The sequence below is a fragment of the Chiroxiphia lanceolata genome, chromosome 10 (genome assembly GCF_009829145.1).
Source record: "Chiroxiphia lanceolata isolate bChiLan1 chromosome 10, bChiLan1.pri, whole genome shotgun sequence".
In the NCBI taxonomy this organism is placed as follows: Eukaryota; Metazoa; Chordata; class Aves; order Passeriformes; family Pipridae; genus Chiroxiphia; species Chiroxiphia lanceolata.
The window spans coordinates 1,134,885-1,155,832 of NC_045646.1; the positions used below are offsets into that span (position 1 = coordinate 1,134,885).

Below are 20,948 nucleotides of genomic sequence, written 5' to 3' on the forward strand. Positions count from 1 at the left end.
GAGCTTTTCTTTAATTTCAGGCGGGTGGAACTGCAGCAGCATCTAAATATACTGAGCCTTTGTGAGCACAGCTGTGCAGGGATGTGGGGAGCTGGGGGGGCTACTGGGCATCTCAGCCTGTTCCAGCAGCACTGATCCCAACAGCCCCCCCCCCCCAGTGAGCAGGAATAGGGGAAAGCAGAGCTGGAAAGCCTGGAATTCAGGAATTCTCTGGAATATACACCACAGCACATCATAGAAGGGTTTGGGTTGGAGGGACCTTAAAGCCCATCCAGTGCCACCCCTCTTCCACCAGCCCAGGTTGCTCCAAGCCCCGTCCAACCTGGCCTTGGACACTCCCAGGGATGGGGCAGCCACAGCTTCTCTGGGCAACCTGTGCCAGGGCCTCCCCACCCTCAGCCAAGAATTTCTCCCTAATTAATCTAAATCTCCTCTCTTTCTCTTTCAAACCGTCCCCCTTGTCTCACCTTTCCCACTGCAGATCCATCAGGTGTCTGTTCCCAGTGCTGCCTTATATGACTTTTCTAAATGCCTTCTCTGTTGCAGTTCCCCAAAAGATAAATGTGTTTCCCTACACTCTCTGCAGCATGAAAATCTAATTTAAGGTTCACTAAAATTTCTGAGGGCTCAGCAGTCTTCCTCTAAAGCCTTGCAAAATCTCAGCAAGGTGGGAGTGCTCTTCATCCTGCAGGATGAAAAAGTGGAGAAAAATGGGAAGTGGGGCAGAAATCAAAGGCAAGAAGAGCTGAGGCAACACAGGCCCTTTAATGATGCCCTGCCTTTCCCACTCACGTGGCCATGAGGGTGTTTGCTGGTGCCACCAATGCTGAGCAAGTGCAGGACAGGTGAGTTGGCAGCATGTTCCACAGGCAGAGACATTTGGGAGGGGTCCCTGAGCCCCTTGGGTGGTGACTGGGCATTGCTCTGGGGAGCTGAGCCCCTTGGAGCACAGGCTGAGCATCATTCCTGGACTGATCTGCCAGGCTGAGCTTCCCTGGGCCCAGGCTCCTGCAGCTCCCTGGTGCTGAGTCCTGCTCCTGGCTGGGCTGAGCTCTCACCTCCTCCTCTGAGCACCTTAGCTCCAGGTGAGGCTTTACCTGAGGGAGCTTCACAGCCCAGCCCTGGGCTGGCACAAGGCTCTTGGCCTGATGCTGGATCCAAAACGTGATTGTGATGTAGGGGAAAAACAAGGTCATGTTTCTCATGTATTTAGTTCAGAGTGAATCCTGCCTGTGGATTCCTGTTGATTATGAGAGAATGTTGAGACAGCCTCCAACAAGGTGATGAGCCCTGGCTCAAAGGAAACGAGCAGCAGGACAAAACCAGCCATCCCAAATCACAAAAGTATCTACAAAAGCACAGAAAAACCCCTCCTCAAGCAAGTAATTCCTGCAGCCACTGTTGGGATACCCTGTGCTCAAAATTGGCTATGAAAATAGATGTTTTTCAGCCCAAAGTGGTCAGATGCTGCTGTTTCCACCTTGGGCTTTGCTCTGGGAAAGAGATTTTGCACTCCCAGCCCAGGCTCCTGCTGTGCTCAGGGCTGGGCTCCAGACCAGCCCCACGTGCCAGAGCTCCATGTGGCACCGTCCTCGCCAGGAGCAGGGCAGGGATAACACTGTGCTGGCAGCAGAAGTGTGGAGTTCAGCCAGGAATTCCTGCAGAGGTGACACATCTGCTGGCAGTGACATTAGCGAGGGGTGGATTTTGCATTGGCACAAATCCCACAAAGAATCACACCTTGCTGGGCTCGGGGGTGTGATGGAAATGGAGCCAAATCTGGGTTTAATGCAGAAGTTCCTGTTGAAGGGGAGGATATCCAGTTGGGAAGCTGTTTTCCAAGGCAAGGGAGCAAGGTGATGGCAAAGGGCAGGAGAGAGAGGTTTGTCTGCCATGCTAAGCCTTGGGGCAGGGGATGGCTTTATAAACCATTAATTGGGATAAACTGGAGAGACAGCGACTGGAAAGGGGGAAAGTAGCAATTAAACAAGGCATGTCTTTCTCTAGTATATTTTTCTTCCAAAATGAGTGTATTGGCTGAGGCTGTGAATCATCCTTGGCTGTTGTTTGAAATGCCAAATGTGCCTTGTGCTTGTTTTTGCCTTTTTAAAAAATTTCATTTTAAAAGGGAGTTGAGCAGCCTCTGCCATGCTGTGCCTGTGCCAGGCTGTGCCTCTGCCCCAGCTGCTCAGGGAGTGGGTGCCCCCCACCCCAACTGCCCCAGGGTGGTCGTGGAGGGAGATTCCTGTGCTGCCTTCCCTGCTCCTGACTCCCTACCAGAGCTTCTCCCTTTCCCAAGCACATCTGATGGTTTAGAGATGAGCCCAAACTCCCCTCCCTGCTGGTTTTTGTGATGATCGTGGCAAAAAGAGACCCCAAGGATTCCCCACCCACGTACTCCTGATGGTGCTCAGTGTCCCCAGCCCTTCCTGTCCCCTCAGCCGGGTCTGGGAGCACAGGGGGGCACAGGTGGATCTTGGGCAAGTAGATCCTGTATCATATATTTTTTACTTGCATTTAAAGAGATTTAAGGTGCTTGTTATTCTTACCTGAGCCATTGCCAGCCCTGTGTGCCCAAACTCTTGAGCACATCACCCTCGTGTCCCTTGGTGGGGTGTGGTTTGTGTCATAAGGCCACAGCCAGGGAAATTCCAGGCAGGATGTGCAGTCCACAGAGGTATAAATATTTCTCTTTCTTACCTGTGCTAGGGATCTGTGTGCTGCTTATGCAAAAAAAAGCCATCACTTTGGGATAAACAGTCTCAACCCATTTTTCGATAGAAACATGTTTTAATGTATTCCTATAAAAATAACACCTCCAAAGCTTTAACATGGAAAGCAGGCTTCATTTGGGTGGGGTTTTTTATCTACATGAAGAAGCTTAATGATAAATTGAAACCTGCTTTCATTTTTATCTTTGTGCAGGACCAGAGCATTTCACTCCCATAGTAAGAGAAAATACCTCTCCTGAGGTCTATAACCAGTAAGGTGTTGCAGGGGTGGCTCCTGCCCCATTATTGCCCTTATAGAGAGCAGCAGTAAGTGTAAAATTAGCTGGAAATATGTGTGCTCTTTGCTCATTTCTTTTATTTCCATATTTCTGATCTGTGAAAACTTGGCTCGGGTTTTTCTGCGGGAAAATCGGGAGTTTCGGTTTGAACTCACACTTTGTGTGTCTTTAAATAACTTTGTTTGCACTCAAAGAAACCTGATGTATTAAAAAATTCAGATTGACCTTTTTTTGAGGGAAAGAGAGCAAGATTCTCCTGACAGACACGACGACTCCTGTTCTGTTCCAGGCAGGGCTGATCAAAGAGCTCCGGCGGGAGCAGCAGGGACCTGCCCCGCTTCTGCCTCTGCTCAGGGTTCACCCTCCCCACGAGGGTGTGGGAGCTCTCATGGATCTGCTGCATCTCTGTGAGTGCCACCAGGCAGGGAGAACTGAAGTCTTACCCCTTGGCAGCGTCAGAGCTCAATCCCTCACTGGCACTGCAGTCCCTGCCTTGCTCAGATCATGATTCACACACGGGTTTGAGTTGGAGGGACACTAAAGCCCATTCAGTTCCAACCCCCTGCCAAGGGCAGGGACACTTTCTACTAGACCTGGCTGCTCCAAGCCCTGTCCAACTTAGAATTGCAGAATATTCTCAGCAGGAAGGGACCCACAGGGATCACTGAAGTCCAATCTGGCCTGGAACACATCTAGAGATGGGGAAAAATCTCACTGGCTTTTCCAGCTTGGAGCCTGAACCCCTCTGCCTTCCTTATGGAGGGATGTTTTAAGTCAGAGTTTTAAATTCTGGAGTGTTTTGAGTGAGCCACGGGGGCTCTGCCCTGTCCCTTCAGTGAATGGCATCTGATTTTGTGCCCAGCTGCAGTGGAGCAGCGTGAGGGGAAGCTGTGCTGCAGGTCACAGGGTGTTGTGCTGCAGGTCACAGGGTGTTGTGAGGAGCTGGCACAGACCATGGCACAGCCACTGCTGCTGCCCCGGGGGGCTGGGTGAGGTCACACAGGCAGGGATGGAGGGAGGGCTGAGCAGTGTCCTGGGCGTGACCTGGGGCTCCCCTTTTCTACCAGTTCCTTAGGAAATATGTATCCCTTAAATATATACATATAAAATATATACAGGAGATAATGTATATAGGAATTCCTTGAGGGGTTGGACTGGGTGACCTTTAAAGGTCCTTTCCAACGCAGACTATTCCATGATCTGGTTAAATCCACACGTTGTTTCCACCATAGATTATTTTTAATTAATTTTGAGGCAATGATCCTGAAGAAATAACGCCCCAGGTTTTCCTAATAATAGACCAGAGTCTGCAACTGGGTCTAAACTGCAGCTCCTTTTGGAGCCAGCCTAAGGAAAGCTCTGCCCACCGGCTTTGCCTTGGCTTTGGACACTGGCTTTATGGAAAAGTTCACAGGGAAAAGTCACTTTAAGTTTTAAATACTTCGTGTCGAAAGAAATATTTCTTTCTTAATCATTTTTCCTTATTTTGACCTGTATGATGTGGAATGAAGCACGTATTTAAGAAGCTTTTCCTTCCCCAAATGATGTGTTGAGGCAGCATCATTAAGTTTTTTTCCAATTTATCAAATTGAAGCTTTGGAAAACAAACTCTGTTTTGCAAAGAACTTCAGATTTCAAGGCCTGGAAGTGTCCAAGGCCAGGTTGGAGCAACCTGGGACAGTGGAAGATGTCCCTACCCATGGCAGGGGGTGGGACTGGATGAGCTTTAAGGTCCCTTCCCACCCAAGCCATTCTGTGGTGATTCTGTGATTTGAATCAAACTGTATTTTGGCAGAATAACATCCCCTAGCACTGCCCTGAGCACCTCCATGTGCTTACCCACCCTGGGAGAGGGGGCTCTGTGCCAACCCTGCAGGAGCTCTCCTGGGCACACACCACCCTCTGAACCAGTCATTTTAAACCCATTTAACCCCAAGGAGCCTGAATTTTGGTCAAGTGAAATTTTGGGTGTTAAAAACCTCTTGTAATAACAGATTCTTTTGTTTTTTTCCAGGGACATGGGTCACTTTTGGGGGTCAGATCTCAGACGAGGTGAGTGCTGCTCGGTGTCAGTGCAGAGCAGGAGGTACAGAGCAGGGTGAGGTGTTTTTGGTGAAACCACAGCTACCAGAGCCAGAGGAGCTGCACAAAACTGCTGCTGCAAACCCCTAATGAATGTGACATTTCCAGGGACCAGCTCTAACAAACCCTATCTATCCATGTATCCCTTAGAGCCATCTCCTTTTCCATGCTGTCCCCACTGGCAGCGGCACCGCTCCTGGAGTGGAAATTGGGCACTACTTTTGTTGTGGATGAAATGGGGACCAGTTGTAAACACAGGCAGGGGCTGGGCTCACGAGGGTGGTTTACTTTTACATAATGAGCTGAAACAAATGGAAGTGAGCTCAGGTTTCCTCTGTACTCCTCCCTGGAGCAGATGGCTCCTGGTCTCTGTTGATCCCGGAGCGCTGGGCAGCACGTGGGCTTCCCTCCAGCCCAGGTACACTCCAGATGTGAGTGCCCACGGGAGAACAGCCACCCAGCTGCCTTCCCCCAGGGCATGGGAGAACCACCAAAATAGCTCTGCAATGAGGAAAAGAGCCCAGGAGCCTGAACTCAAAGGGTTTTGCCTTTTAGTTCACTTGATCTTTTCCTGGTATTGCTGCTTCTCCTGGTGGATCACCAGGTTTATCTCTTGGCACTGTGAGATGATTTATGATTTATGATCACTTTGCTCCCTGTGCTCCTGCCCTCCTTACCTTGAATAAGTCCATGCAAAGGGGTCATGCATGGAAAAATAGGGCAGCAACACAACCCCATCCTTGAGGGATGCCCACCCTTGGGATACTGGCTCAGAACTTCCAGCCCCTTGGAGTGCAAGATCCCCCAGGGAGCAGCGAGACCCCCATGGGGACCCCACAAAATGACTTGCAGGTGTTTCCATGCCCCATGGCACCTCTGGGGAGCTACAGGACAGCCTGTCAGGCAGCCAAGAAAATATTAAACTCTCACCATTCTGTGTTAAACTCTGTAAATTTGCAGAGTATCTTCTGTAAACCTATTAAGTTCTTGGCTGCTTTCCTGTTAGAAAGCTCCTGTGGGAAGAGACTAATTCCTGCCAGGGTGAGTCAAATGGAGATTGGTGCCAATCCATGTTTTGGTGCCTCTCTGGCCAGTGCAGGACTCCCTGGGTGCCCTGTCCAAGGGTCTCCCCTGGGCGGGGATGCTCACACTCCTCCCAGCCCTGCTGGAGCCCCTTTGCTGCCCTCAGGGGCCTTTCCCGGTGTGGGAGGGGACTGCTGGCTCTGGATGTGACCCCTGTCCCCTCTCTCCTCCCTCCCTGCCCCAGGTGGCCGAGCAGCTGATGACCATCGCCTACGAGAGCGGCGTCAACCTGTTCGACACGGCCGAGGTGTACGCGGCCGGCAAGTGAGTGCCGGGGTCCTGCTCCTGGGGGTGGCCTGGGAGGGACCTGAGGGACCTTCTGGTTCTGTGGGCAGGACACTGGCTCTGCTCCTCCCCGTGGCACAGCCCCTGGTGCTGGTTTGGGCTCTGGCGGTGCTTGGAGAGCCCCTCTCTCCCTGGGAAACCTTTGTATTTGGAGCACTCAGAAAGAAAATCAGATAAATTTCCCAAATCCTCTTGTACTCTGCACAGATTGGATTGTATCTCTCGTACCCCTTGCTGTTGGCACAGGGAGAAAAATATCCTGAATAAATGAAAAGTCAGAGTGGATCTTAATGGTGATGAATGGCCGGGGCTCGTGACAGCTCCCGGCACGGATCCCGGCGGGAACAACTCTGGCTGCAGCAGAGCTAATGCTCTTAGTGTCACTGTGGAGTGGGGGAAACATCCATCCCTAATAAATCTGCCTGGGGATGATTTATATGGCTCGTGTTCAGTGTGGAAGGTGGGCTGGGCCATCGTGTCCCTGCTGTGGGGCCAGAACGGCTCTGCTTCCCAGACTGGGGTCCAGCAGATGTGGGGATCAGGGATGTGGGTCTGTCCCTGCAGGAATGGGTGGACAAGATGCTTTGGGTTGACAGAGAGGATCTGTCCCTGGTGGGGGTCATGTCAGGAGGGGAGGGGAGAGCTGCAGGCTGGTGTGGGGGGCACAGGTCAGGTGGTGGGGACGATGGTGTCCGTGGTGCTGAGCATCCTCCTACCTCCCTCACGCTGGGCTCTCTCCTGCACAGGGCTGAGGTCATCCTGGGCAACATCCTGAAGAAGAAGGGCTGGAGGTACTGTATGGCATTCCCTGTTCCCCACAAACAAGTAGAACCCTTTAGCATAAGACAATCCTTCTGGGCTGTTGGGTGGTGCCATCCCAGGAGCGGGTGCTGCTGTGTGACAGTCACACAGGGAGCAGCCAGAGCTCTCCGGTGCCAAATAAAAGCACTACCCTGGGTGTTTTGGGAGTGCACAGTGGCTGCAGGAGGCTGTGACCCCCCTGTGGGACCGTCATGTCAGCCAGCACAGCCTGGGAGCGTGTCCAGCACCCGTGGGGTGGGTGATGTGCCCGTAAGGTGTGGATTAAGGATGCAAAGCTGTGACGGGCCTTCATCTCAGGGAGCCTGGCAGGAGGTGATACCTAATTCAAACGATGCACATTAGCATATGTTGTGCAGTTTAAAGAGCATTTACATAATCTTTTAAGACCTCCCATGTGTCATAGCCAGACTGACTGAAGGATGGTTCTAGCGGTGCTGCCTCCAAAATCAGCATCCCTGTGTTAGGGGGGTGAGTGATTGTTCAGTAAGAAATATTCTGCATGCTGTGGAAGAAAAAAAGTCCAATTAAGGGTGGAGAAATGGTTTTGTACGTGTCTGGTTATGCAGCAAGGTGGTTGGAGAATGATAAATCCTTGATTTAACATCATGAAGGAGTTTATAGATTTATTCAGATGGATCACTCTTGAGTTTTAATAACTGGGAATACTGCATGATAATGAGAAGCACTGGGCATGGCTGGCAGGAGGGAATAGTGCTGTAGTCCTTGGTTAAAAGTCTGGAGATTGCTCATGCTGTAATTCAAAATGTTTGGAGGTTTTTTTGGTCACTCCACTTCAATCAGCTTTGATTTATGGACCCCTGTCCTAATGTCCAATCCCAGCTTCCCCTCATGCAGCTTCATTCCATTTCCTCATGCCCTAAATATTTATGAATATATATTTTGCCAAAATGCCTCCAGGATGCTTCACTTTCCATCTTCTAAAAAAATTAAAGCTTGGATCCCCTCTGCTGCTTAAAGCACGTGTCTGAGGAATAGCTCCCTACGCAGTGGTGCCATTCCCTGATACAAATGGAAGCTCCTGTTTACTCAGGGACTGCCAAAGTTCCCTCAGTTCAGAGGTAATTCCCCCCAAATCAGCACTGGAGTTGGTGTCTCCTCAGTGGTTCACTCCTGCTCTTTCCTGTTTGAGTGCTGCCAGCAGAAATCCTGTTCCTAGATTTCAGAAGTTGTTGATGGGCAGCATCCTGCTTGGTTATTTATATTATTTTTATTTAATAATAATATTTTTTTTTTGCTTTGTTTGCAGGAGGTCCAGTCTGGTCATAACAACAAAGCTGTACTGGGGTGGAAAGTAAGTGTCTTTAAGGTCCCTTCCAGCCCAAAACAGTCTGTGATTCTGATTTTGGGGCTGTTTAAATCAGAATAGGAGTCAGTGAGTGCTCCCCAGTTGTTGGCACCTCTGGTCTCTCATAGCCCTGTTCCTGTTTTTCCCTTGCAGAGCTGAAACGGAGAGAGGCCTTTCAAGGAAACACATCATTGAAGGTACCTGTGGCCCAGGGTGGGGTCTGGCCGTGCCTGGGTGCCCTGGTTGGGTGGGTGCAGGGTGGGATGCACCAGCTGGAGCCGGGACAGTAGCTCTGCCATGAGCCAGGTCTGTTTGATCCCGGTGCTCCCTGTGCCAACCCCACGTGGGCAGTTCCCAGACTTGGCTGTGAAGGGCCCAAAACGTGCCAAAGGATTATTTTGGCCTTTTTCAAGAAGTGTGAGCAAACGAGTTGCACTCCCAGCCCCCCTGCTCAGTGACCTTTGGGGTTTGCTGCAGGAAGCTGCTCCCTGGGCACCCCCAGCTCTTCCCAGCGGCAGCTCGTGGTGGCACGAGCAGGGAGGGATGAGGGTGAGGATGTGGGTGTGATGTCAGCCTACAGAAATAACCTCTGGAGGGGTGCCAGGCCCCGACTGGCATGGCTGAGGTTTGCTCTCAGTGCTGTTTCTCCTCAGGTGCTCAGTTTTGTTGTACATTCCCTCACCTGGCTCCCTTCACCTGGTGCCCCATCCCGCTGAGTGATGCCATGTGCTGCCTTACCCTGCCTTACTGGATACAGATTATGTGGAAAACATGGGTTATATGACAAATATTACGCCTGTATTTACATCACCCACCCTCACCCAGGATGTCACTGCCCCCTCATCCCACCCTGGCCAGTGCTGTCCCAAGCAGTTCACGTGGGATGAGCGTGGCCAAAAGCAGAGCAGCCCCTTCCTGGGGCACAGGTTTGGCTCCTTCCATCCTCCTCCTTCCTGATCCTGATCAGGCCCACCCCTGGAGCATGGTCAGTTTTCCATACACCTGGGATTTCCCTGGAAAGTTTTCACCATGGAGTGTTTGCAGGATTCAGCTACATTAGGATGTGACTTTCAGACTAAGGTAATGCTGGAGAAAGCTTTTTGGCAGCATTTTGTTGAGTTTTTGTTTGAATAACCCTCTGTGAGGTGGTGGCACCGGACCCAGAGGTGCTCAGGGAAGGGGCAGCCGTGTCACAGGTGCTCCAAACCCATCTGCTTTCATTTCTTGTGGAGCTGCTTCATGAAATGATGGAAAAACCCTGGCAGCAGCTGGAAAAACTTCACAGAACACAGAGCAAACGATGTTAAGGTCAATGTTAGCTATTTTATACACATAAATGTCTGTATATATATATATGTCTGTGTGCGTGAGAGAGAGGAGGATTTCTGACACTTATTTTCTATAAATCTTCCCAAGAACAAAATGTTTTTATGAATGTTCATGAAGAATGAGTCAAAATAGAGGAGGCTGAAAATGTTTGCTGAATTCTGAGATGGATAAAATGCCCATCTTCTTCTCTCTCCCTCTCTCACACACACGTGTGTATATATCTATATATGTATGTATCTGTAGGGTTTCAATGCCATCTCCCATCAGATCCTCCCAGGGAGGCTGTCAAAGCCTGGACAGTTATGGACTGAGCTGCAAAGTGCCTTGACTTACTCTGCCAAACTCCCTCTGCCCTTTGCTCAGTGTTGGTGGGCACAGCCCACCCTGATAAGAGGTCAAACCCTCCCTGGTGCCTCACCTGCTCATCACGAGGCATCAACCTTCCCAGAAAGGCTCTGGGGCAAAATTTAGATGAAATTAGCCCAGGACAGGAGCAGGACACAGAACCCAGTCCCTGGCAGCTGACACGGACACGCTCTGTACCCAGGGGCTGTTCAACCCAGATCTCAGGAGAATTCAAAAATAAAGCAAATTCTCATGGAAGGAGGGGGCCCTGCATGTGGCCAAACTGGTGTTTCCTTCTTCATATGGCTGCAGTGACAGGGGACAATGATATTCAGCATCCCTCTCATACCCTGGATGGTTGGTTGTGTGTGTGTGTATATATTTATATATAAAATACGTATATTTAAATACGCTAAGCTTATTTTCACCCCATTTTGGCTCTGTTCTGTGCTGCCAGCTCTGCCTCCCTCTGACTCTACCTGCCTTGTCTCTGCTCTCCCATTCCCAGGGCTGAAGGCTTCTCTCCAGAGGCTGCAGCTGGAATATGTGGACGTGGTCTTTGCCAACCGGCCGGACAACAACACCCCCATGGAAGGTTGGTGCAGGCTTGGCTTAAAGGTTTCACCTGATCCTGGCTTAGGGGCTGAGACCGAGGAGGGTAGGAAATGAAAACCAATTTTTAATTAAATATTCAGTTGGGGCAGTTTAAATATGAAATATCTCATTTAAATATGAAATATCTCATATCTCAGTTTAAATATGAAATATCTCCTGGAGCCATGTGTGCCTGGCCATGCAAGGTGTCCCTGCCCATGGCAGGGGCTTGGAACTAAATGGTCTTTAAGGTCCCTTCCCAAACCATTCCATGATTCCGTATTTATTGAAGTGTATTTATGTGTTTTGGAAGGAAATGGAAGTTTCCTTTACATCCCAGTAGTGGCTTTAACATTGTTTGGGGTTTTTATTTCCTTTTCCTGAATCCTTCAGATGAAGTGGGTTTGTGTTTGGATTTAAGGCAGGACAGAGCAGGGTCTCCCAGCACAGCCAGCAGTGATGCTCTGCCCAGGGCTGGGCTGGTGGGGAATGTTCCTTGTTAAATCCAGACTGGTAAATCAGGGGATGAACTGAGGGACTTGCAGGATCTGTGACTTTGTGCTTCAGTTACATTTCAGAGTCACTGATAAGCAAATCTGTGTGTCTGGCATGTGAGCATAGCCCAGCTCGCCAGGAGCCCCCAGCAGTGTGTTTTGGGGTCAGTGCCCTATTCAATGGGCACAATTCCCATTCCTCCTCTCCTCCCTCTGGAGTGAACACAGCCACTCCCTGTGGCAGAGCAGCCTCCCAGCTAAACACACAGAGCAGGAGGAAAGACTTGCAGGCTGCAGGAGCTGTTGTGGAGGGCACTTGGAAATCAAACAAACCTGGAGCTTGACAGGCCCCCTGCACGCTCCAGGCTCAATGTAGGAGTTGTGACACCCATTTCCTAGGGAAGGTGGGACTGTGGGCCCTGGCACGGCCTGTGGGTGCCACTCAGTGCCAGCAGCCGAGGCTCAGGGACCGGCCTGGGAGCTGAGTGAGGAGCAGTGTGGATTCCTCAGGCCTGGGAGCTGAGGAGCAGTGTGGATTCCTCAGCCACTGCTGAGGCCGAGGACATGGCACGTTGTGTCCGGGAGGGAGGAGTGACCTCTGTGCTCAGTCAGTGTCACAGGCAGTGGGATGTGTTCCCAGCTGATCCCGGCGTTGGCAGCGCTGGGGGTGCTGTGGATCCCGCTGGCAGCGCGGCCTTGGCAGCCGGGCACGGGCTGTGGAGCCTGGTGAGAGCGGGGCAGGGTGAAAAAAGGGACATTTTTATTATGAATGGCGCAGTGGAGACTCTTCCCATGTTCTTCCTGCTTTTTTTGTGGTTCACCTACTAAGCCACTTCTATCCCAGAGCATCTGCTGAACCATCTGGTGGTGCTGCTCTCCCCGGCGTGTGCAGGGAGAGCTGTGCTGCCTTCCCCAGCTTCCTTCCCTGCTCCAGCACCATACATGCCTGTGCTTTTCCCACAAGGAAATCATGGAGTGGTTTGGGTTGGAAAGGACCTTTAAGTTCATCTCATTCCAACCCCTTCGCCGTGGGCAGGGACACCTTCCACCAGACCAGGCTGCTCCAAGTCCTGTCCAACCTGAAGATCCGATCCCCCAGCTGGCCAGGCAGATGCTTTTTCTTCATCCCAAGTGGCTTTTCCAGCAGTGCAGCTCCAGCTGGGGGGAAGGAGGGTCCCTGGGATCCCATTGTCACGGTGCTGGGTGCCCACAGCACATCCAGCACCCACAGCCCTGGAATGCAGGGAGGGAAGGTGACAACATTCCTACCAGGGAACTTCAAGCTACTTCAAAGTTATTATTATGCTGCCAGGGGCTGTTTTCTGGGATTTGAAACATCTATTTATATTTAAAAAAAAAAAAAAATCTCCTGTTCCTGAATGGTGCCATTTGGGTGTCCAGCTGGCAGGCTAAGAGATCCAGGGATGTGCTATTCCCACATCCCATCCCCATGGGAGCAGGCTCTGTAAACAAGGTACATATATTTTCTGAGTTGACTTGGGTTTTTCTTGAAAGGAGTAGAGGTGGGAGAAATGAAAACAACCACGGGCTGAGATGTGTAAGAGGCGTATGACGAAATGTTTGTCAAGGCTCCCAAATGGTGGCAGGGCAAAAATAGAAAACTAAGCCCAGGGAGAAGCTGGTGCTGACAGGGAGGGAGCAAGGGAGGGGAGGATCACTTACAGACTGAGACTGAGGAGGGTAGCAAATGAAAAACAATTTTTAATTCAATATTCAGGCGAGGCAGCTGGAAATAGCTCGTTTGGGGTATCCTGGAGCCCTGTACACCTGGTCAGGTGGAAGGTGTCCCTGCCCACAGCAGGGGGTTGGAATGAGATGGTCTTTAAAGTCCCTTCCAACCCCAATCAGTCTACGATTCTATATTTACACTTCAGTGAAATGAGTTTGTTTTGGAAGGAAATAGAAGTTTCCTTTATGTATCAGTGGTGCCTTTAATGTTGTTTGGGATATTTATTTCCTTTTCCTGATTCCTTCAGATCGGTGGATTAGTGTTCGGGTTTAAGGCAGGTCTCTGTCTGACACAAAGCCCAGCCCTCCAGGCTCTAAATGGAGATTTCTCCACCCTGAGCTGCCCGTGGCTGCCTGCAGCAGGATCTCACACAAGGCCCAGGCTGGCAGTGTAATCTCCTCGCTGCCAAGATCCTTCTCTTTTCTTCCCTAAGTAGGACGAGAATCCTGACGGTACAAAAGGGAGCTCGTCTTGATCTCGAGACAGCGGTGCCTGGAGTCCTCATCCAAGGGAGGGCACAGGGATTTACAGGCATGTCAGGCTCCTCCAGGCAGCCCCACGTCCCCCCAGAGGGTTTGTGATGGGTCAGAGGTAATGGAGGTGGAGAGCACCAGTTCCCTCCCACTTTCCCATGGGAAGAGCACAGGGAGGTGCCTGGTGTGGCACTGGCAGCAGTGACCAAGAACTGTTTTCTTTTGCTTCTCAGAGTGAGTTAAGCCCAGTTTTTCCAGTTCAGATGCTGTGGTTGGTGGTCAGGACAGTGCCTGTGCCCGCAGCACAGGGTATTGGGAAGGAATTCCTCCCTGGGAGGGTGGAGAGACCCTGGCACAGGTTGCCCAGAGAAGCTGTGGCTGCCCCATCCCTGGAAGTGTCCCAGGCCAGGTTGGACGGGGCTTGGAGCAACCTGGGCTAGTGGAAGGTGTCCCTGCCCATGGCAGGGGTGGCACTGGATGGGCTTTAAGGTCCCACCCAACTCAAACCATCCTGTAATTCCATGGAACTAAGCTTTATGGTGGGTCTCCCCCACCCCAAGAAGGCAGGGCTGCTCAGCAGAGGTCGGAGGGAGGAAATCAAAGCTCCTGTCCTGGTGTGCAGCCTTGCAAGCTTCCAGCTTCCCAAAGAACAACCATGTCACTGCGGCATGAGGAGCTGTGCTGGGCTTTGCAGAGCTGACACATGAGGCTGACAGGGCCCTTGGTGAAGTAGGGTTCAACCACCCAGTTTTGCAACTTTACCCCCAGTATTCCTGGTAAAATCAAGCAGACCCAGATATATGGTTTTAGTAAACAAATGTTAAAACAAATTGAATTTATCCTCTAGTTTATTTTTCCACCGTGCTGCCCCCTTGTGCTAAATTTTAAAAGAAATACTCTCCTGAGGTGCTGGTAGGCAAGAGATCAATGTCTTCATATTTTCACTGAAAATGCTTTTTCATCTGTGCTCGAGCAAAAGAAAAGAGCAGAATTGGTGTTCAGTGCAAACTGCTCAGGATTGTCAGCGTTCTTGGAATTTGTGAGTGGATTTGGGAGGATTTGGTGCTGGAAACGTGGCCTCTGGACACTTCTCATACTCCTTTTCTTCCCTCCTGCAGAAATTGTGCGGGCGATGACGCACGTGATCAACCAGGGCATGGCCATGTACTGGGGCACGTCCCGCTGGAGTGCCATGGAGATCATGGTAAGGCCCCTCCTGGGGAAGCCTTGGCACTGGGTAGTGCTCTGGGGCTGCTGGAGTTTCACTCCATCCAGCACCTTTCCACCTTAAATAATTTAAGAACCTGTTCCAGAATGAGCCTGGTGTTGATCGGGAGAAGATGGGCTGAGCTGGGGGTTGGGTGTCTAGGCTGGTTTAACTGGGGTTTCTGTCATTTTGGTTTGACAGAATTCCAGGGGAATTCAAGGTTTCTTCAGGTTTGATATCAGTGCTCGTGGCCAACCTGGTCTGGTGGGAGGTGTCCCTGCCCATGCCAGGGGGTGGAACAATATGAGCTTCGAGGTCCCTCCCAGTCCAAACCAGTCTGGGATTCCAGGAGCATCCTGCTGGTTCCTCTTCCTCTTGCTAAAGGGAAGACTTGAGTTGGTTGTCTCTGTACACTCAGGGAGTGTTGGCTGGTGTGTCCTGCAGGATATTTCCATGTAATGAAGTGCTTTCCTGCTGCTTTCTCCTCCCCAGGAAGCCTACTCGGTGGCCAGGCAGTTCAACATGATCCCACCCGTGTGTGAACAAGCTGAATATCATCTGTTCCAGAGAGAGAAAGTGGAGGTTCAGCTGCCAGAGCTATATCACAAAATTGGTGAGTCTGAGGCTGCTGTGCCTTTTTGGCTCGTGCATCCCCAGAAAGAGAGAGAGCAGGGACCTGGGGCTCCCGATGGGAACAGTACACAGACGGGTGTCTTCCTACAGACCTGAAAGAAAAACCAGTTCACTGTGGCTCTGGTAGAGAAGTATTACTCAATATTATATATTAATACAGTATATCAATAAATATATTAATTATTAATTGCTATGACTGCTTCTTACTCTCTGAGACTTGTGTGGCCCATGAAAGTGCCACCTCTCCCCTGTACCCAAAGCCACCAATACCTCCTCGTGCCTCTCCCAGGCATCTGAGGAGCAGGAAGCATCCTCCCTACCAGCAGGAAGGATGCGATGGTGGAAGGCAGAGGAGATGCCTGGTCAGGAGTTCAGGTGCTTCACTGCTGCAGGAGCCAGGATGGGGCTGGAGGCTCCTGAAAGAGGCTTTTTGGATGATTAAGGCAGTAAGTGTCTTCCAGGGAGATGCTGCTGATGCATTAAGGAGTAATAATTATTTTATTTTTTAATTACATTAATCATCTAAATAAATACTTAAGGGCAACAGCAGCATCTCCCTGGAAGACGTCGACTGAACGTCGCTGCCAGCGGCAATTGAAACAAGCAGAAGTTATTTTGCTTTTATTTCATTTTTTAACTGAAAGTCCTGTTTTTGGCACAGCTCTGATCTCTCCCACTCCCCTGAAACGCTCTCCTCTGTTCTCTCTGCAGGGGTGGGAGCAATGACGTGGTCCCCGCTGGCCTGTGGGATCATCTCAGGGAAATACGGCAACGGGGTCCCAGAGAGCTCAAGGGCTTCCCTCAAGGTATCTTTGGGGCATGTTTGAGATGTGCTGCTTTGTGAGGGCAGAGAGAGAACCAAGGGGAAAGAGATCCCTCATGAGGAGGCCGGGCTGGGTGTCGATGGATCCGCTCGGTTTCTCTGGCAACCACTCTCCAAGTGCAGGAGAATCTGGGTTAGAACAGTGCTCGGGTTCCCCACGCAGAGCTGGGGCTGAGAGGGGCTGGGGCAGGACGGGGGGCTGCAGGATGCTGGGTGCTGTCACACCCTGCAGGGGTGGGCACGAGCCCAGGGGGTCTGTGGTGCTCAATACTCCTCGCTGACACTAATTGTGGAACCATGAACGTTGCAAAAGATCATTGAAATCTCCACAATTATCCTGCTTTTATCCTTCTTGGGGGCTACGGGGTCTCCTCCCTTATTGTGGCACAGGCACGTGATTTAATGGTTTGAAAGATCACAGAGCACTAAAGTGTCATGGATTTGGGAAAGAACCCAACTAAAATGGGATCTGGGCCTCTGTACCAGCTGAGCAAAAAACCAGCACTGCCTGGCAGTGCCAGCAGAGTGACAGGGATCCCTGGGCTGGGTTTGCTCAGTTTGATGCTTTTTAAAGGAAATGGGCTATTTCATTGCTTTTTTTTTTTTTTTTTTTTTTCCCAAAGCAAAATGTATTATTAACTCTTGGTAAAGGCTATTGGAGAAGGTGGATGGTGAGAGGGATCCAAATTAAATTCTGCTGAGAGTGCAGCAGAATCAACCTCCAAGACTGGAACTGGGAGAACTGAAATCCCACTTTGCTTTAATTAATGTTCTAATCTTGAACTGTAAAATCTCCAACAAGATCAGATATTCCCTCACAATTTTTTTTGAAGGGGTTTGGGTCAAAATCTTCTCAAGCTGACTAATATTTCCCTTTTTTTTTTCTGTGCTCTGTGATGGGATTCAATGGTCCAAAAAGAAAAGTTAGGAGGTTATGGGTTCTGGAGTGAGTCCATCAGCTGCATAAAGCTGGGGTGACATAGATCCAGGGACATTCTGGTCCTGTCCAGGGTGATGTAGATCCAGGGACATTCTGGTCCTGTCCAGGGTGATGTAGATCCAGGGACATTCTGGTCCTGTCCAGGGTGATGTAGATCCAGGGACATTCTGGTCCTGTCCTATTTGCTTTGGGTAGCAAAACTTTGTGTCATTCAGCCCCCATGACCTCCTGGGTTGGACATGGCTTTCGAAGTGCCATTACATATATATATATACATACATATATATATAGATTATGCCTGTAATTATAAATGGGCTTACAGTCCCCATTTTGGAAGATGAAAGCTGGCAGTAATGCAGTGTGATTGGCCTGCAGTGCTACCAGTGGCTGAAGGAGAAGATCATCAGCGAGGAGGGCAGGAAGCAGCAGGGGAAGCTGAAGGACCTGTCACCCATCGCCGAGCGCCTGGGCTGCACCCTGCCCCAGCTGGCTGTCGGTGGGTCCTGGGCTGGGGCACCCTGGGGGGCTCTGGGGCTGCTCCTCTCCTCTGTGCAGGCAGCAGGGACGGTTCGGTGAAGGGCAGTGCAGGACAAGACGTGTCGTCTTTCAAACAGGCCAAAGGGTGGCTTGGGCTGGGCCTGCAGCTGGAGATGGGTTTGTTATTTAAATGCTTAAAGGATTATTTATCCTGGAACGGTTTGGGTTGGGAGGGAGTGTAAAGATCATTCAGTTCCACTCCCTGCCATGGGCAGGGACACCTTCTGCTATTCCAGGTGGCTCCAAGCCCCGTCCGACCTGGCCTTTGACACTTCCAGGGATGGGGCAGCCACAGCTTCTCTGGGCAACAATTACATAAAATAAGATTTTTTTTCCAGCATCAACTTGAGCCTGTGACTGTCAGAGTATTTTGGGCCTCCTCAGGGGTCCAACCTGCCTGTTTCCCTGCTCCCTCCCCACAGTTCAGCACCCTGGGCCAACAGGCACAAGAGAATGATGTGGTTTTCAAACAGAGGTTCTGTCAAACTTCAGGCTCTGGAGCGGGGCCATGTCACTCCACCTTGTTCCTGACCTCGTTGTGCCTTTATTCCAGCATGGTGCCTGAGGAACGAGGGCGTGAGCTCTGTCCTTCTGGGATCTTCCAACCCGGAGCAGCTGATAGAGAACCTTGGAGCCATCCAGGTAAGTGCAGGTGGTGGTGGCCCCTCCACGGGGGGTTAGCTCTGCTCAGCTCCCTGGGGGTAACACCCACACACCTCAGCACTCTCCTTCTCTTCATTTAGTGTTAGTACTTGGTATTTTATCTTGCAATTCTATTTATGCACCTTAATTAGGCAAATCTATGGTGTCACCAGCAGGTTTAATGTATCTGAAAGGGACAGGGACCCTATTCCAGGACATGTTGTGATGGATTCTGTGCTATCACGTCACCTGCACCCACTTTAATTAATCTCTGTTGTTTGCCACAATCAGCTTCCTCTCCCTCTGCTGTCCCTCCACTGCAGCCCAGCAATACTCCACATACCAAGTTCAGAGGCATTGCCATGATTCTCTCATTGAGTAAAGACATTCCAGTGGTTCCTCCTTTATGGGAGAGAGTTATTAGATGAATGTTTAATATCTGTCACGCAAAAAAAATAAACCCAGAGGAAATGTTATTTGATAAAATCTGGGTTTAAATTTAGAACAACCTTGATTAAACACGGGCTTCTTTCTACCCGCAGGTCCTTCCAAAGATGACATCCCACATCGTGAATGAAATAGATAATATTCTGGGCAACAAGCCCTACAGCAAGAAGGACTACAGATCCTAATGCAATGCATGAGCTCCCTGGACTGCATGGTTTCCAAGTGCTCTGTACAGCGGTACAGCCCCGAGTTAATCTCTGGTCATGAGAATCATTCAGCACCTGCTGCTCGGTGTCTCCTGTCACTGGACCCTTCGAGATGTGTGCTCTTGCTACTAATCTGCAGTGAAATCTAAAAGCACAGTTGATCTCTCTTCTAACCGAGAATAATCTCGTATTTTCTTACCTTCGACCGAATTCATTAATTTTTACTTTCCTCTTCGCACCTCATGCTTGTGCTGTGAAAAACACTTGTAAAGCAAAAAAAAAAAAAAATTAATAATTTATAACCTTCAGGTACTTGGTAATTAAAGAAGGATGTACAGATCTATTTTTTCAATGAAGAAAAGCCAGATACAACTTCAGGTTTTAATAAAACCACGTTTGGGAAATCTCAACTATAAAGTTTCTTCAGGTTAACAGATGGAAGGGGCAAGCTCAGACTTTGTTTGCTTTTATATGCTGAATATAAGCTTTAGGTTTTGTTTGTAGTTGAATAAAAGCTGTAAGACCGAGAATTAGTTAGAACTTAGATAGTTCAGCTCCTAACTGTACAGTTATTCCAGCTGTGGAGTGCTCCTGGGAAACATCCCTGAGCAGTGTTAGGAAACCCAACCTCGCATGTCAGGTTACTGAACCAACAGCTCTCTGCAAAATTCTACTTCTCCATAAACCTTAAACCAAGAAAGCCATGATTAAATATTGGGTTTTGCATATATAGAAACCTGCCTCTACTTCTGCCTGCTTGTAGACAGAGCTACTGCAAATTTCAATATTCAGGAGCTTTTAAGGATATAGACACTTATAAATATATATATATAACTGCTGAGAACTCCCAGGAAAAATCAGGTACGTATTTCAAAAGGCTACATCTGCTTTATTTTGGAATGGGGGATAAGTAAATGCATAGACTCATTTTAAACAGATTTTTGTGAGCATTTACAGGAGTTGATAGCAAGAATGTACATATTAATTTGCCCAGCTGAAGAACCACGTTGTACTCTCCCGTGGATTTGCTCTGTACGACTCCTATGGTTTCAGTCTGTATTTCTCATGTCCTTCCTGGGATACAGCTCTGTACAGTATTTGTAGGACCCTTGTACTCTATTCCCCAAGCCCAGGGCTCACCTGGACCAGGTGAGCAGCCCCCAGGGCTGAGTTGTCTCCTCCTGTATTCAAAGCTGTGGTCTGTGTAAATGACTCCTGCTGTATATGAGACCTGCAGTCCGATGGATCCTGCTTGGACACAATAAAAGCATTTTGTGCATCTAATTTATCCCTCCAGACTGTTACTGACAGCGAGAGCTGCTGGACATGGGTGTGTGTTGTTCCACAGGGAGACTCTCCTGCTGTCCCCAGGAGGGGCGAGGGCCGGTGACACGGAGCAGGGACACGTGGGACCTGGGCTGGCTGCACACCTGGGAAAGAGGTACCTCTGGAATCTATCCCTGGGGCAGACACCAGTCCTGAGTAATGCTGTGATGGCCTTGGGCTGAGGGAGGGCGGGGTTAGGTGGGATACTGGGGAGAAATCCTTCCCTGTGAGGGTGGGGAGGCCCTGGCACAGGTTGCCCAGAGAAGCTGTGGCTGCCCCATCCCTGGAAGTGTCCAAGGCCAGGTTGGATGGGGCTTGGAGCAACCTGGGATAGTGGAAGGTGTCCCTGCCCATGGCAGGGATGGGACTGGATGGGCTTTAAGGTCCCTCCCAACGCAAACCATCCCATGGTTTTGGCCTGCAATAAACACCCGGACATGCTCCTGACAGGTCCCTGAAATCCCAGGGCAGTGTCCCAGCCTCTCCAAGGGGACACTGGCCACTCCCAGCCACCTCCCCATGTACCTTCCCCTGCCCTGGGAACGTCCCCCAGCTCTGCATTATCAGCTATGAAAGTTAACTAATGTTCATTGTTACAAAGGCTTCGACCAGCA

The 20,948-nt window shown here is 50.2% G+C and overlaps 1 protein-coding gene across 3 annotated transcripts in view; it reads left to right on the forward strand.

Annotated features, from left to right (window-relative positions):
* Nucleotides 1-20,292, forward strand: part of KCNAB1 (potassium voltage-gated channel subfamily A member regulatory beta subunit 1) — a 62,098-nt gene extending 41,806 nt beyond the window's left edge. For all 3 annotated transcript variants that reach the window (XM_032698203.1, XM_032698205.1, XM_032698206.1), the window contains exons 3-14: nucleotides 5,025-5,062; nucleotides 6,360-6,439; nucleotides 7,207-7,251; nucleotides 8,550-8,594; nucleotides 8,742-8,785; nucleotides 10,771-10,857; nucleotides 14,692-14,777; nucleotides 15,273-15,393; nucleotides 16,125-16,219; nucleotides 17,552-17,672; nucleotides 18,267-18,355; nucleotides 18,898-20,292. In XM_032698203.1, the coding sequence (XP_032554094.1) occupies nucleotides 5,025-5,062; nucleotides 6,360-6,439; nucleotides 7,207-7,251; nucleotides 8,550-8,594; nucleotides 8,742-8,785; nucleotides 10,771-10,857; nucleotides 14,692-14,777; nucleotides 15,273-15,393; nucleotides 16,125-16,219; nucleotides 17,552-17,672; nucleotides 18,267-18,355; nucleotides 18,898-18,987 (941 nt within the window). In that variant the 3' untranslated portion in view covers nucleotides 18,988-20,292. The remainder of the gene's footprint in view (nucleotides 1-5,024; nucleotides 5,063-6,359; nucleotides 6,440-7,206; nucleotides 7,252-8,549; nucleotides 8,595-8,741; nucleotides 8,786-10,770; nucleotides 10,858-14,691; nucleotides 14,778-15,272; nucleotides 15,394-16,124; nucleotides 16,220-17,551; nucleotides 17,673-18,266; nucleotides 18,356-18,897) is intronic.
* The last annotated feature ends 656 nt before the right edge of the window (nucleotides 20,293-20,948 follow it).